Raw genomic sequence first — 16,731 nt, forward strand, 5'->3', positions numbered from 1 at the left:
ACAATAGTATGCATATTATTCGCAGGCAAATTCATACATATTGGTTAAAAACTATTTTATTTATTTCGATAACACGCTACCTAATTAGGTAGCGAATTCTTTATATCATTGATCAATTAAACAGCAACTTAGGTCTAGGTGACAGTGTAGTCGGTGAATACAGAAATGATATTAACTGATAATCTAGTTGAGTCAACTGGAAGAGTGGGTTGTAATAAAAACTTGGGAGTTGATAGATCCAGCAGCGTTCGACCGGGGAGGTACAACTGCTACATCACTACAGCGTGAAACAGGTCTGCTTTCGGTGAATACGGGTTTTTAAATGTTATTAGACGACCATAGGCCGCACAGGTGGATTGTCTGTAATCGATTTCGATAATAAAATTGACGATTTTATGGGAGAGCAGACAGGTGTTTTTTATTTATTTATTTATTTATTCTTTATGAACCTTACAGAAATGTAAAGGCACAAAGGCGGACTTAATGCTATATAGCATTCTCTGCCAGTCAACCTTCGGGTAGTGAGAAAGACAACGATGGCGGCATAAAGATAATAATATATATAATATATATATATATATATATATATATATATATATATATATATATATATATACACATAAATATAATACATTATACAAAATATATGCAATATAAATACATACTATATAATATATACATCCGTAAATAAAGAGAAAATGCTATATTTAATTCATTTCATGTCTAGGTTTAAAATATGTGCGCGAAGTTTCTTTTTGTACACTGATTTGCTGAGTGGTTTTCTAAGATCTTCAGGGAGCGCATTCCAAAATCGAGCGGCCTGAACAGCAAACGAATAGGACATGAAACCAGAATGGTGAGAAGGAATTAAGAGAGTCAGCGTCTCAGAAGAACGTAAGTGCCGTTCATGGTTATCACGCAGGTATTGAAATTTACACTTCAGATACTCTGGAGAAAGATCATCATATAAGATAGAAAAGAGAGTTGAAAGTATCCTTATTTGTCTTCGTTTACGAATAGGAGGCCACTGTAACTGAGACCGAAATTTTATTAACGAGAGTTTTATTAACGAGGGGGAAACCTTCAAAAGGTAGCCGGTGCCTTGAGAACGACACAGGGTTATGTGGGATTCTTACCGGACTAAAATCCCCCCGGTGGTCGTCCTCGGCTCTGCGTAGAGGCCCCGGGATCTCTAAAGGAATGCAACTGGAGTCTTCTTAGCGCATTGCCCCGTCGGTCTCCGCCCAGGTGAGCATGACACACGCCACACAATCTGGAGCGTACGACGTCATGCGACCGACATATCGTCGTCCTTCCCGAGGTCGCTGGCCGGGCGGTTCGAGCTCCCATTCTTGCCGCCCGCGTGACATTCCCCCGTTTAGTCGCCTCTTACGACAGGCAAGGGATATCGTAGCTCGTAGTAGCGCTAGTATCGGATTCTGGTCCTGGAACTACAGGGATAGATAGGTAAGTACCCATCTTTATGTTGTTAATAAAACGTATTGGTGATAATACATTAATATCATGTCAGTTAGTGCAAATGCGTTGTTAAGTACTAATGGACATTTGCGTGTAAATCAACGCTTCGCGCTACGAATCTCCATGAATTGCAGCATGAAATGCAATATCCGCGGCTATGTAGTTAAGCAATCAAAGAGTGAACGTTACCGAAGAATATGTTTTGCTAATATTTTTTACATTCTAGACGACCTAAGAAATATTTAAACGAAAGTTTATTAACAAAGTGGAATTTCATTTTACATAAAAAAATAATAATAACGCACTTTTACGGTTTTTACCCCAATATAATAAAAGAAAAGGTAAATTGTACTTCGAGAAATCAAAGACACAGGCCGCTTTTCCTCTCGCGCGTGTTTACGGCAGCACGCGTGTCATACACGCACGCGTGCCATTTGCATTCTATTGTTTCGTAGTACACGCACACTAGTTGTGAAGAGATTTCAACTACATAATTCATTCGTGACACACGTGCTTGCGTAAATTTGCGCGACACGAAAAAGGCTCTAAGTGCCGTTTATGTGAGTTATTAAGTTTTAAAAGCCTTACAGTTTAATTGCTTTTGTTTGTATTTGTATGCGTGACTCTATATGCTCCGCTAATTGGCAAAATTTTATATTCTGCTTGAAGAATTTATCGAATTTTTATCCATAGTGTACTGTATGAGCTCTGCAATATGAGTACATAATTAAACACTGCAATATTCTTATTTTAGTGTCTAGAAAGAAGTACTTGGTATGAAAGGAATTTCAATTTAGATTTAACGGGAAGAAATACATCTGCGGCCGATTTTAGGGGATATCCAATTCTTATTGTGGTCGGTTACTACAGGCAGAAGTGATCTCCTATCACCAGACGAACTGCAAACTTATTTCCTACGCCTGTAATATAAAAAATAACTAACAAATCATAAAATTAAACTTACCAAATTATAATGATGATGCAGAATGATTTGATCTGTAGCTTACGCATTTCAGTTTACTTCCATTACCTATACAGAATTTTTACGTCTCTTCACGTTATTCAAGAAATTCAAGATCTGGCGCCATCTCGTCTCACGAGTCACCGAGTGACAGAGCACGTTTAGAAATTTATTTCTATGACGATTCTTTTTTTATAAATTATTTTTGTTTTTATTTTCCTTATTTATAGTCTACAAATGTGGTTTCCGTTATACAGAAATGTTCAACAGTACGTATCTACTCTTACGTTGTAAATAGTGGGCTTTATGAAATACTATCTGTGCCGACTTGTATGGACAAACTGTCAGTTGTTTATGGAATCGATTTTTGACGTTTATGTTTCTTTTAGAAATTAGTAATCATGGCGGTAGGTGTTCCGTGCTGAATTTTAAAATAAATCCTTCGTAATCAGTGAAATTCATTAGATTTAAATGAACGTCTGTTTAGAAATATATAGTCAATAGCACAACGGATGTGTTACGTTGTTTATTTTGTGAATAATTGTTATTTACATGTCTTTATTTTTAGTATAACCTAAACGTTGATGTCAAGATCAGTGAAATAATTTTAAAGAAACAGTTAAATACCGTGTGATATCATTATTTAAATTATGGTTTGCAGCGTGTACCACCGCCTGCCATTAAGGATAAGAAGGACAAGAAGGAGAAGAAGATTCCGAAAGACAAATCCAAAAATGTTATGCGGAATCTTCACATCCGAAAGCTCTGCCTGAACATCTGTGTTGGAGAGTCTGGTGACAGGCTTACACGTGCTGCTAAGGTATGTCTTTGTAATTATTTATTTGTTGCTCTTACAACTTTTAAAACTACATTTGTAAGGAGGTGATAACTGATAGTAATTCACATGCAATACAATGATAGATATAAAGTAAAATGATAGGTTAGAATACTTGTTTATTTTACCGGCAGTTATATTACCACGTTATTATATTTGCTAATACCTACTTATTATTGTAGTTAAACGATTTACAATTTAATCGATAAGCATGAATTATTATTCAAGATGCATAGTTTATTGTGTATTCTTTGTAAATTCATGCAAGAGTAATATTTTGAATTGCAACTTCTGAGCACTTACTACTAACTGCTCAGAATACTCGAAAAAATAACAGTTAATTAAATAGTTATTCCTTTTACAAATAATTATTGTGTCTAAAAAGCAGGCCAGAGAATAATGTAGGTAAGATTATTTTGATACATTTTTTTATGTATTTCCAGGTGTTGGAACAGCTGACTGGTCAACAGCCAGTATTCTCCAAGGCTCGTTACACTGTGCGGTCCTTTGGTATCCGTCGTAACGAGAAGATCGCTGTTCACTGCACAGTACGAGGAGCTAAGGCTGAGGAAATCCTTGAGAGGGGATTGAAAGTGAGTGCTAATAATAATTTATTATAATATAACAATTTATAAAATTGAAATAACCTGAACTTAACTGGTCAAGTGTAGTTAAGCAATAATCAAAAATTTCAAAAATTAAAAATTTATAAATGCACAACTATACAGTTTTATGTGTAATTAATGTTTGCATATTTTAGTCACAAAAAATTGTTGTTTAAATTTATATTAGTTCATTTGGTTCTCGTTTTTAATGTGAGTCTGGTTGACATTTTCTTCTCTTCGGTAGATGATGATTTTCATTTTATTTTAACATGTTCAGTGTGTGCCCCCCATGTGAGTCATTTGAGATCATTCTGATATGTGTGTGCACCTCATATGGGCCCCAGTGCTATACAAATTAAAATCATTTTCAGTATACATATGATTTGTTTTATTTTTATTTGCATAAACATATGGACACTGAAATTTAAAAAAATGGTATAACAACCAGGGAAGGCTCTTGTTGCGTTGGGAAGTAATAAATGTTTAAAGTTAGTAAAATAAATGAAGTATTTTTGTAGTATGGGAATGAAAATAAAACAGATATTTTGTAATCAAATGTTTTTATGAGAAACTTAAAATAAATAACGAGGAATTAAACAAAAAAATGTCCAAAACAAACCAAGAATGGACAAAAAAAACTAAAAAACATTGATCTTTTTAATAACAAGTGTTATAGCAAGAAAGGCATAGAGCTATCTCCTATTCCATCAATGCTAATGACGGTATTGGTCTTGGACATTTCTTGACTAATAACTGCTTAAGCACAAAAAACAGCTATTTGATGAGAGTGCACCACAGATATAAAAAAAAAAAATAGGAGGAGAGGTTTTATTTAAATAGTTATTATAAATTGTCACGAAATTTAGCCTTCTCTTATCACATTTTCTCAAAACGCATTTACATGAGAGGTTATGCTCATATATTGCAGCTCCACTGTTAACATGTAACAATGTAAATTCTGGGTTTGTACATGGCAAATAGAAGATTCATATTTATCATGAAAGCATGAAATGTTCAAGATGCATAGTTTATATTGTGTAATCTTTGTAAATTCATGCAAGATCAATTTTTTAATTGCAACTTCTGAGTGATTCAATCCTCTCACTTAGAATTCTAGGTAAAAAAACATTTAAAATATACTACACCTTTAGATTGACTATGTACTAGAGAAAAATGCATTGGAATTAAAATTATTGCCATCATTTCTTTATCTAATGCAATTTACCTTAATTTTAGAAGATTTAATGTTACATCAAACAGTTTAACAATTTGATGTATTCTTTATACATAAGTCAGTTTACAACATTGTAGTTCATAAGGTGTGATATATTAAAGCTAGTTGATATATTTGTTTTTCAAAGTTTCCATTGACTCCATACCATTCCATACCTAGATCCAATCTATAGAAGCATGGTTGTAATGCTGTTGTGTTCTTTGTTTTAGGAGGTAGGTAGTATAAGTCCGAGCCAAACTGCTAGTTGTTGCGCCTAAATACAAGCATATATTCCGTAGCAACGTAAGGGCAACGTAAGGGTCTTCGTTCCGCTAATATCTACAATTTGCTATTCGACGCAACTCGTTTCTATATTCAGAGCGGACTATCAGTTTGGCGTGGACTATAGCAAGTTAATTTGGGAAGATTAAGCAGTTTCTTATTAAGATTTGGCGACAGTTGTGTAATTCAGCTTGAGGCGTAAAAATCCAATATTTTTTTTACATGTTACTCTATTATTTGTGTTACTGGCTTGCAGGTCAGAGAATATGAGTTGAGGCGTGACAACTTCTCGGCCACTGGTAACTTTGGCTTTGGTATCCAGGAGCACATCGATTTGGGTATCAAGTATGATCCCTCAATCGGTATTTACGGTCTCGACTTCTACGTTGTGCTGGGCAGACCAGGTAAAGCATTAAAATGTTTTCATGTATTCACTATTTTTTAACTAAATTACATTACTGGCATAATGTGTCGGTGGAAGGGTGCAGATATTATCTGCCCTACATTATTAGCTGACCATCTCAGTCCTCAAGAATGGTAACTCACCTGTCATTATCTTTTTATTTATTTATTTTAGACACAATAACATAAACAATACAATAGCATAACATACGAACATTCATAAAAGTATCATTCACAAGATATAGGGCAGTATGCATGCCACTTAATGGAGTGACTTCAACTTCATGGTAACTCACCTGAGATTGTCTTCAACTTCATATCGAACAAGTATTCTATTTGAAATGAAGTTGGCTACAGATGCCCATAGGCAGCAGTTACTACTTACGATTGCTCATTTGTGACTTTAAATAAAGAAAAAGTCAGCTTTTGTATGGAAGTAGCTGCTACTTCTGTAAGGGTGTTATTAGGAAGGTGAATATGATGTGATTAAACTTGTCTTAAGGTTTAAAAAATATTTGTTACCAACTTCAGATACTTCTGTCTTTTCTGTGCTATAAATTGATTTATAGCAGTGACCACTTGACATCAGAACTATGGATTTACTTTTACTCTGTCGCTAAATAAAAAAAATATATATAAACACTAATTGCATTAAATATTGTATTAAACAACTGAGAATGAGAATTATATTGCACATTATGTTCAAGAGTGTGTAGAAAAATATCACCCTCTGTAAATTATGTGCCACATCAATCTCAATCTTATTGTAAGAATTAGGAATAGATACTAATTCTAACTGAGGTTTAGGTACATTTTATCCTCAGTAATAAAAGTGTGAATATGAATGAATTGAAGTATCAATTTTGCTGCATAGTGTTTCCGTCCCAATTGTCACTATCAAAAGACTACATTTGGAGTTGCTGAATCCTAGTATTTGGTATTGATGTGCGATACTGTCCACTTGATATCTAGAATCTATTTGTCCTGTGGATTTATGCCCCCATGCATGTCTCGCCTGGATGCGTGAAATTACCTGCCGCAGTCTGTAAAAAATTACAAATCATATGTAAATAATTTTATCTCTGTTTCAGGTTTCAATGTTGCACACAGAAGACGTAAGACTGGCAAGGTTGGGTTCCCCCACCGTCTGACGAAGGAGGATGCTATGAAGTGGTTCCAACAGAAATACGATGGTATCATCCTTAACAGCAAAAAGTAAAATAAGTAATAAAAATTTATAAACAATGACTGCGTTTTATTTCAACAGTGGGTTTTTGGGCCCCTGTTATGTATAAGCATCATTTACAATATAGGTTCATAATATTCTAATCGATTCATAATATGTGTATACAGTGAACTACTATGTTCTACTTACACAAAGATAAATAATTTTTTTGTAACAGGCAGGACTTATATCGAATGAGAGTAAAACTAGCAAAAAGCTAAATTTTGTGAGGTAAAGACCTCGCACTGTTTCCAATATTAATTTTGATTTAAAATCCTCATTCAGCAAAATTGAACACTTCTCAGATGTACATTGACATGATGAGATGTTAGAAAACTACGTTTGAGTTTGTTACAGTTACAAATTGTTTATAGATTTAAATATTGGTAAAACAATTTTATAAAGTTTCAAATCAATTGATAGCGTTTACACCTGAGTTTGATGTGGTCTAATTAGTATTATATGATTTATTATATTTTAAAATTGTATTAGTAGCAAGCTCACAAGTCGCAACACAATAGCGTTAAAAATCGTACATGTCATGTCATTTATCATAAAACTATTTTTTTGCAAAACGTTTATAGTTTTTATGCCACTGCGCGTTTGATCGATGACCAAACATATTAGTTGACATGGCAACCAGTGTCAAGCCTTTGTGAGAGATAAACTTGTATATTTGTATTTTATATTACAATATATCATGGCTGGAAAGTTTGGGGGATACGAAGATGACGAGGAAGATGTACTGGCGCCGAAGGAACCTCAGGTCACTTCCCAAGATCCTACTGAACGTAAAGCAGCGAGGGCATTGCGCATCAAGCGTAGACAAGAAGCTATCAAGAGGTAAGTACTCGTAAAAATGATAACTAAAACGACCATGCGCTTATATCGAGAGCAGGCAGTGGCGTATCCAAAATGTTGTTGCTCTTTGGGGCCTAAGGTTCTAATTTTGCAAAGTTTGGCATTCCTGAAATATATGAGAAAATGCCCCTCCACCCCTTTCCTTCCCTGGATCCACCCTGTGAAAAAAGGCACGTCGAATTAGAAAAATGGCAATGCAATATTTAAGTATCGAATAAGGTACCTATTTTCTATTTAATAAATTGCAATTAGTTCAGACTTATTTTGGGGGAAACAAACTCCTATGATACTCTACATCTTGCCAGTCCAATCACTTATACAAAACATATAATAAAATCTAATGTTGTTTGCCTAAAGATAAATTATTAGTCAGAAGTTAATAACCAACAGAGCTGAACAACCCTCCGAAGAAACGTTCAAAGAAGAAGAGCCTGGTCCCATAGAACAAGCGACCGCATCTGCCGCGGAAGAACTACAGCGCTTGACACTAGATGGCGCTGCCAAGGTTACCAACGTAAAAGTTACCACTGACGAGCGGGAAGTTATTCGACGGGCAATTTTTGCCGAGAAAATGAAAAGTGAGATATAATTTTAATGTTGTTTATAATTTGTTTTAGTAGTATAGAGGTAGTTCTTATTTACAAAAGTTCACTTTCACTTTATCCATAAGGATGTGGTCTATAATTTTATTGAAACGATTAACAAGTCTTGAAATATCGAATTAGTCATGGTCCAACATGGATAAGGAGGTTTAAATTTTGATTACGTTATTTATGCATAAATGTAGTAATAAATAGTATTTTGATGACGAAAAATTTTGCGTACTATTATTATTTATGCAGTTTCCCTTGAAAAAATCGAGAACGAAGCAGCTGAAGCACAACTTCAATACGACGCTATTTCGTCGCACTGGGACGCTATGTTGGAAATAAAGGACCCTTTAGACATAGATGCAGAAATCAAAGAACAGAAACAGAAATGCGATGAACTACTAGCTCAAAAGAACCAACTGATCAGCGAGTTGAAACAAGATTTGAAACGTATGGACGAAGGATATTATGAAGATTTGGATAAACAAGTACAGAAATTTGATTTAGCAGCAAATTACATAGCGACAAAAATACATCTTAATTGTAAATTTATATTTTTACAGGATAAAGATATCAAGGAGTTATCAGATAGGATAGAAAAGCAAGTCACTATAATGCAGAGAGCTTACGAAAAGCAGCTATCCTTAATAGAACAAGCTATTAATATCGAAAGAGAAGCCATGATTGATCATAACAATAAGCGATGGGAAGCTCTTTACAAACAGAGGGATAAGGAAGAAGTTGCACACATGGAATATAAATATGAACAGGTATTCTATTTTAGTTCCTGAAAATGTTAATTTTATTTCCTAATAAAAATGTTTTTAACCTCTAGCTGGAAGAGCATAAACAAGAAGTAGAAGCTATAATGTGGGACCATCATGCTAAATACAGAGAGGCTAAAATAGAACTTGAGACATTAATACAAGAATTACAGAAAGAACTAGAAAAGCTAAAGGCAACCTGCATTATAAATACGGAGAAAATCGGCTACAACTATCAGGTAAAAAACGTTGAAAAGAAAATATGCTAATTGCTTACGTAAATACTAATATGTTTGTTAATTTTAAGAGTTAAACATTTTAGGTTCTTAAAAAAAGAGAAGAAGAAAACGTGTTCGTCAGGTCTCAACAAAAGCGTAAATTGAACAAGATGTCGGACGTAGCTAATAAACTTCGTTCGAAGATTCGGAAGGCCGCGGAAGACGGTGCAACCGAAGAGATAAAAGCTGACGCCGAGATCGTGAAGTTGATGCAGGCGATGGACGATTTAGAGAAGAAGTCTCGTCACTTTTCGCACGTGAACAACTACAAGTTTTGCCAAGTGTGGCGGATGTCGGTGGCCCGCTGCATGGGGCTGGCGCGGCAGCTGCGGCAGGCGGAGGTGGCGCTGCACGCGCACATCCTGGCCGAGCCGCCGCCGCAACCTCCGCCACCGCCACCTAAGAGTCCACTGACAAAATATGGTAATTATTTACAATATCTATAAACATCAATTTGTTACACATTTTTGAAAATATGTCTGAAATTCTGAAAATAAGGATCTTAAAAACAGCCTTATACATAATAAAGATAGAGGTATTTACAAGAAGTTACATTAAGCTATTTTGGGCCAAAAAATAGTGTGAATACTATAATACAGATAGTTTTAAATGTACAGCAATTACGATAGAAGCTCTGTATCTTTATTTGTTCATTGCATAAAATTTCAGAGATCGAGATTGCTGCCAAAAACGCACCAAATTCGCAAGGTGATACAAAATCAATTAATCCTAAAAATGCAATCGACCAAGAAGCAAAAGATAGATTGGTATGGATGGTTTCTATCTTCTACAATCTTTATATAAAAGGAGAGTGATGATATATCTGAATGTTACTTAAAGCAATAACTTTTTTAAGGTTCGTCATATTCTGCAATTAGTGGCGGATAACACAGGGTTTCTCGTAGAGGACCGTTTACTAAAACTGATAGAGAAATATCAGCTAACTTCGAGAAATCTATGTACATTGGATTCAATATTTATGGTTTGTATTATGTATGACGGATGTTTTACTATAATTTTTACGAAGAACGTCCTAACTATATAAAAATATTTATCTACAGGCATTAGAAATTCAAGCTGAAGAGGATATCGAATTGTTGTGCAAAATATTTTTGAATTATGCATTCTGTCCTATTTGCGTCGGTATGGAAATGACATCTGAATTATTGGAGCCATCCTTTGCTGGCGTGAGTATTATATCATTCAATTTTAGATTTTGCTGTGTTATACCAAGTAAAGTGCCTTTGCAGTTATTTCAATCAATAATAATCCAATGAGAATTGATCAATCGTTTTACCATTTAATTGACATTTTTAAGTTTTGTGTGATTTTCAACGTTTCTAGGTTCCATCGCCAGATGGATCTCACCATGTCAGCATTAGCGTAAAGGGAGTTCGTGGTAAGAACTTGTTTTATATAATTTAGTACTGCTTGTAGTATTGTATTGATTGCATTTAATTTTTTATATTACATTTTTGTCCTATTCTAACCGCCATAACAAATTCGTCTGACCAGATGTAATGGTCAGTGAAAAATTAAATTTTTGCCTTGTCAAAAAGTTGTACCTATAGCCATAATAAGTAGGTACTTGTTTTTTTAACATACTGATTTTTTACTATACATGTTATAAGTGCGTGTCAAATCGCCCAATATAGTGTTCGTGGCCAACAATTTCGTGGTTTTATTAATTTAACGTTAATTTTGTTTGTAAATTAGGAGACCGTTCATCAATAAGGGGAAGATCGAGTGTTGCAAGGAGTATATCAGCCAGCACTAGCCGGTCTATTCATGTTGGCTTTAGGTATATTTTCTTATATAATGCATGTTTTTTTTTCAATTATATGATGGATAGTTGTATTATTTAGAAGTGGTAGTTTCCTTGCGGGTTCACCAGCACCATAACCACGTTATATACGTCAACCTTGTAAAAACATTGTGAACTCTGTTTACGTTAAGGGATAGGTCCGAAATGAATAATCTCTAAAATTTCTTAGCCAAATATATCAAAGCTCCTCTTGTTTGAAGAGTTTTAACTTAAACCCACCCTTATATTATATTATTTAATATCTTAATATTGCTATACCTTTATTATATACGCTTATAACTTAGCTATTCTATTCTTTTAGAGGTGATATGACGCCTGGGGATCAATTGTTGATGGCGGAGGCGGATGCAATTATACAAAAATGTGGTGCTCTGCAAGGTAATATTACAGTACACTTTAAGCTTAAAATAAATATAAATTCCCTAAGACGTAATTTCAATTTAAACAGATAAAGATATTTGTGAGCGGGTAAGTCTAAGAAAAATTCTGTATCCAGAAATATTAAATGACAGAGTGACATTTATAGGATAGTACTAAAAAACTTAATATGAAATTACCTTGGCATGGTGAGCACGATTGACGTAGGAAAACAACATATTTCTTGGGCAAAAATTAAAGGTAAATTTCATCAAGTACCTAAAATATTAAACGTACTATTCATTTTTTGAAGGTGGTAGAACCCTTTGTGGTTCGACTCCGGCGGCACCACCGCAACACCTATTTCTACCTAATAACAGCAGTGTTAGGCTCTGCTGTGTTCCGGTTTGAATGGTGTGGTAAGGGAGACAGACTTTTCCGAGACGTTCCAGCTTAGTCCTCAGGAGTAGTGGTGCATCTGTGGCCGACCTCAGGTAGGAATATCTAGTCCTATCTGGGGTTGATTACAGATGTCCATGGGCGGCAGTAGCCACTTACCATCAGGTGGACTGCATGCTCGTCTGCTACTCCTATATTATAAAAAAAAATGTTTCAAGTTACAGTGTGGTAATACATAGTCAGATATTTGTTGTCAATAAATATAATGTATTAATACATTAGACAGCACATTGGCATCAGACGCGCAGTCCGAGGCGGGCGCGGCGGCGGCGCGGCGGGCCGGCGCGCGCGGCGTCACCGTCGCCTCGCATCCCACCGTTGTTTCCATTAAGAAGCAAAGCCCTTTCTTGTGTCCTGGTAAGAACTAAACTCATAGGTGGATACTTACACCCAATATATGGATATTTTTATTTCTATAAGCGAACGAAGAAACAAACAATTTAACCCTTAATGTAAAACCATTTTTATTACGCAAAGTTTGTGAATTTGCAGTGATATACCATAGCAAATAAACGCTGATTCAATGGGATTTTTTTGTGATTTTCCATGTGAGATCTATTTTATATTGCTTCATTCTGGCAATGGTATGAGTATTTTGGTTGCATTATCTGTAGCATTATTGTAACGAAAATAACGATGATTAATACAAATCATATTGATTTGCTTTCACAGTGGGGCATCACCTGGAAATAGAACCAATGCAAGTGCTGACAGCTTTAAGTGAATTTATGACTGTGTTTGTACCTCCGGATAAAAGAAAGCTATACGATATATTGTAAGTTACCGTAGTACTTGAATACAAGTTACACGAAAGATATTAATACACAGTATTAATATAATATATAGTCAGAAACACTAAGCGATCTCTGAAATAAACTTATATTGTATTGAAAGTTCAATGTTATGACTCGCCAACTCAATAGTTGTATTACAGTTTATAACAGAACTTAAAAATATTTTTGTGTTACAATCGTAAATATATTTAGGTGCTAATTTTTTTATTTCATTTTTAGGGATAGCGTAAAGCCACCAGATTTCACTACTCCGTCGCGAAAACTGACTCCAGACGAAATAGATCAATACTGGATACAATGGAAAAGTGTGTTTCCATCAGAGAAAGATCGGTTTTGGAATGGGCTTTTAACTGGCTTGAATAATTATTTGCCATTACTACAAGGTAAATAATATATCATTCTTATAAATTTTAATTACTTCTATCAATTTTCTTATTTTTAAATACATAAAGATCTTTCACTTCGTGAATACGTGTAAATTTGTAGTTGCTATCAAATTTAAATATTTCATACGGTAAACATACGAGTACATACAGTCGAACATAGAAGCTCCTTCTTTATCGAAGTTGGGAAAAGATAGTCACAAATCACCTAATCAGAGCGCGAGCGGCTCCACGAGGAGGTGTGTCAGCTGCGGCAGCGCAACGCGGCGCTGCGGCGGCTGGTGCGCGGCGCGCTGCCCGAGCTGGCCGCCGCCGCGCCGCGCCCGCGCGCCCGCCGCGCCCCCGCCTTCACCGCCACCGCGCCCGACGAGGCGCCCCCCGCATTCGCGAGACTACCTCCCATATAAATTACCATAGCACTCTGGCCTGTACAATTCGTCAAAATACCTACCATTGTACTTTAGCGCAATTTTCGGGATTATACTAAATTTATTTATATCATTAATTACAAAAATAAATATTTTCTTCATTGATACAAAATATTGTTGTCATTTGTTTTTATCATAGATTAGTAAAGATACTTCGCCGCCTTGAAATTGAATGAAGCCACAAACGGCTTATTCTTCTTCTTCTTAGAAAAAGAAGAAGAAGAGACTGCGTAATTTACATAGTAAATAAATAATTATTTCAAATATTTTACGGAGATTTTAGCACGGAGACGTGGCAAAACTTTTTTACTCAACTATTTCAATTCTCAAAACTGGGTACATTTTTTTTTAGGAGTAAGTAATCTTTACTAATCTATGGTTTTTATTATCAACTTAATAAAATTCTATGTTTACAAATAAGTCTTTTATTTTTTATTATTTGAATTCCATATTCCCTAAAAATAACAGTAACTAGGATTCAATAAACTGAGTCCGTGCTGTCATAAAAATATGGGAATTTACAATTTGGCATAAAATTAGTTTAGCCTGACCATGGTTCCGACAAATATCCGTGCGTGTGGCAGGACCCGCCACTAGCCGTCAAAACATAACTTGTCAAAACTGGGCTACTATACGCTTTGGTCAAAACTACCTAAGAAATGAAATATTTTAACTAATACTGAACATTAACAACTTATTACTTGAGGAAATTGAATTTCATGAAGCTGACAACATATTACTACTAAAAATGTTCTGATAAATGTCATTTTGAATGAACTGTGAAAGGATTATTTAATCTGTGTTCAGCTGTCATTAGTGTCATTTCGATCTAAAACCTAGAAATAGAAAGTAAAATTTGTCGTCAGTTACCCAGTAAACGAGTCTTTTACATTATTACATGAATAACCAGTAGCTTTATTGAATACGTAAGCATTTATTTAGAATAAATGACATGTGCCTTAAAATGAGTTGCAAAAAATTGCGAATAATTTATTGAACAATTTGAATTCTCTTCACCTCAGACTGAAAGTGAGAAGTGAAATAAATTTAATTTAAACTATATTATTGTGTCAAGTTAAATAATTTAAACTAAAATGTCATTATTGAAAGCAATTTTTCATTTAATTGGAGCCGTACAATTTTGCTACGGTTGCTACTATGACTACACGTTCGTTAGGATACCAAGTACATCAACAACAGTTACGCCATTCGGAGGGAAATTGAAATATCTTACTTATTTGGATGCGGTAAGGTTACTTCTAATTGTATGGTGAATCCCTTCCAATTTATGTATCTATCTATGTGTATAACTATTATGTGTATTATGTTTCAGATGTTGCAGACTGTCTACTTCAGTGTAGCACTTCTTAATGATGTCGTTGGAACGGATGACTCTACGCCGTCACGCAAACCTGCCATTAGACGTATTAAAGATATATTGTTTACTGCACTTGCATTCCCATTGGCAATGTTTGTTGGGATCACCTTTTGGGGCATTTATGCTGTGGACCGTGAATTAATTCTACCAAAAATGATGGATGAATATTTTCCATTGTGGTTGAACCATGTTATGCATTCCAATATTGTGTTGTTTACTTTTATGGAACTTGTTACATCTTTTAGAATGTATCCCCAGAGAAAAGTGGGCTTGAGCATACTGGGAACATTTATGTTAAGTTATGTAGTGTGGGTGCATTATATATATTTCAGAACAGGGAGCTGGGTCTACCCCATTCTGACGGTCTTGAACTGGCCACTGAGAGTTGTATTTTACTTGTTCAGTCTTGGTTTTGTCTTTGCACTGTACTTTTTGGGAGAATCATTGAATAGAACTATCTGGTCTAAGGAAGTTCAATCCACTGTTAAATCTGGGAAGAAAAAAGCTCAATAGTAAATCATATGCATTAAGTTCAATTAGGTAGTTTAGGTTCTGTAGCTTGTTCAAAAGCTTTATTAATGCCAATTTTTAAATTAATGTAACTTTTTATACTGTTGGAATAATAAAAAGCTGACAGTGTTAGTTCAGTATTGAAGTACTGATATAATATTGTTGTGGTTGATAACTTATGAAGTGATAAAAGGAGGGTGTTTATTATTATTTTTATAAAGGGTTGTGGGAAGTATGTAATAAATTAATCCACCAAATGTGACCGTTCATTTGAGTAAGTGATTTAATATTGTATTTAAGAGGTTCTGAAGATTGTTCATTATGTAGTAACTGCTTAGAGTAAATAATATTAAGTAAATCTTAGTAATCACAAAGCAATTAAATTTATTAAATAAGCTTGTTTCTTTGGAAAACATGTTACCTCATTATAGTATCAGCCAATTTGAGAATTATTGAACTTGAATTTTTTACACATTCCATTTGTAAGGAAAATTTACGAAAAGAGTTTTTATTTAAATTGTATGTTGTTTTCTAAAATACTCCAGTGATTTAATGCCATGGTTATGTTATTTATTTTGTTATTAAACAAATTATTTATATATATTAGGCTTAGTGAAACAAAGGCACTACTTAAAATGAATATGTATGAATTCTTGTTTTTTTTTAATGTGATTCAATTTAAATCTCTAATTAACATAATGCATTGTTGCATCATGCCTTTAGAAGCTAAAATACTCAAGTTAATATAAATTGTAATTATGTAAGTACAAGTATGTACGTAAATTGCACTGCAATAAAATTCAATAATTTTGAATAAATTATTAAATTTAAAACGTTTATTTTTATTATAAAAACCTGTATTTGAAATGCATTTATGTGTTGCAAGTGTAGACGACCATTGCGCGTCACAGGTCATAGAGATGCACCCGATGCACCGCCCGCTCCGTGCCCATGCGTCAGTTTTAGCGGACACTCTAAATAGAATTGTAATTGTAGACATTTCAAATTTAAAAATTCGGAAGATCTTATTATACTTAGGTTTTGTTATTTTTTCGTTGATACTTACGTTTTATTTTTACGTTTATTAAGCACAATTACTTAT

General features: G+C 34.5%; 3 protein-coding genes across 3 annotated transcripts; all 3 read left to right on the forward strand.

Annotated features, from left to right (window-relative positions):
- Positions 1–2,714: 2,714 nt before the first annotated feature.
- Positions 2,715–7,022, forward strand: RpL11 (ribosomal protein L11). The gene is made up of 5 exons (XM_073088573.1): positions 2,715–2,847; positions 3,102–3,260; positions 3,719–3,868; positions 5,632–5,779; positions 6,869–7,022. Exons 1-5 carry the CDS (start codon positions 2,842–2,844, stop codon positions 6,994–6,996), a joined length of 591 nt encoding a protein of 196 aa, XP_072944674.1. The 5' UTR covers positions 2,715–2,841; the 3' UTR covers positions 6,997–7,022.
- A 638-nt stretch (positions 7,023–7,660) lies between these two features.
- On the forward strand, positions 7,661–14,076 carry LOC140753914 (dynein regulatory complex protein 1). Its single transcript, XM_073088752.1, has 16 exons — positions 7,661–7,845; positions 8,254–8,441; positions 8,706–8,941; positions 9,017–9,223; positions 9,289–9,456; positions 9,540–9,918; positions 10,165–10,262; positions 10,352–10,477; positions 10,557–10,682; positions 10,840–10,894; positions 11,212–11,296; positions 11,622–11,698; positions 12,359–12,493; positions 12,809–12,911; positions 13,150–13,313; positions 13,530–14,076. Exons 1-16 carry the CDS (start codon positions 7,703–7,705, stop codon positions 13,718–13,720), a joined length of 2,481 nt encoding a protein of 826 aa, XP_072944853.1. The 5' UTR covers positions 7,661–7,702; the 3' UTR covers positions 13,721–14,076.
- Positions 14,077–14,540: 464 nt separating this feature from the next.
- On the forward strand, positions 14,541–16,462 carry LOC140753918 (androgen-induced gene 1 protein). The gene is made up of 2 exons (XM_073088759.1): positions 14,541–14,988; positions 15,075–16,462. The coding sequence occupies exons 1-2, from the start codon at positions 14,836–14,838 to the stop codon at positions 15,630–15,632; spliced, it is 711 nt and encodes a 236-aa protein (XP_072944860.1). The 5' UTR covers positions 14,541–14,835; the 3' UTR covers positions 15,633–16,462.
- Positions 16,463–16,731: the final 269 nt, after the last annotated feature.

The sequence above is a fragment of the Epargyreus clarus genome, unplaced genomic scaffold, assembly GCF_041222505.1.
Source record: "Epargyreus clarus isolate Ecla_fem2 unplaced genomic scaffold, WU_Ecla_fem_2.2 ptg000027l, whole genome shotgun sequence".
NCBI classification, from domain to species: Eukaryota; Metazoa; Arthropoda; class Insecta; order Lepidoptera; family Hesperiidae; genus Epargyreus; species Epargyreus clarus.

What these genes read in the sequence shown, in the direction of transcription:
- RpL11 (XM_073088573.1), top strand. An exon ending in TCCTTGAGAGGGGATTGAAA is followed by an intron (nt 3,869 to 5,631) that starts GTGAGTGCTAAT and finishes ACTGGCTTGCAG; the next exon opens with GTCAGAGAATATGAGTTGAG. An exon ending in CGTTGTGCTGGGCAGACCAG is followed by an intron (nt 5,780 to 6,868) that starts GTAAAGCATTAA and finishes TCTCTGTTTCAG; the next exon opens with GTTTCAATGTTGCACACAGA.
- LOC140753918 (XM_073088759.1), top strand. Translation starts at nt 14,836, where the DNA reads ATGTCATTATTGAAAGCAATTTTTCATTTAATTGGAGCCGTACAATTT. An exon ending in ATCTTACTTATTTGGATGCG is followed by an intron (nt 14,989 to 15,074) that starts GTAAGGTTACTT and finishes ATTATGTTTCAG; the next exon opens with ATGTTGCAGACTGTCTACTT.
- LOC140753914 (XM_073088752.1), top strand. Translation starts at nt 7,703, where the DNA reads ATGGCTGGAAAGTTTGGGGGATACGAAGATGACGAGGAAGATGTACTG. An exon ending in AAATCGGCTACAACTATCAG is followed by an intron (nt 9,457 to 9,539) that starts GTAAAAAACGTT and finishes TAAACATTTTAG; the next exon opens with GTTCTTAAAAAAAGAGAAGA. An exon ending in AAGCCCTTTCTTGTGTCCTG is followed by an intron (nt 12,494 to 12,808) that starts GTAAGAACTAAA and finishes TTGCTTTCACAG; the next exon opens with TGGGGCATCACCTGGAAATA.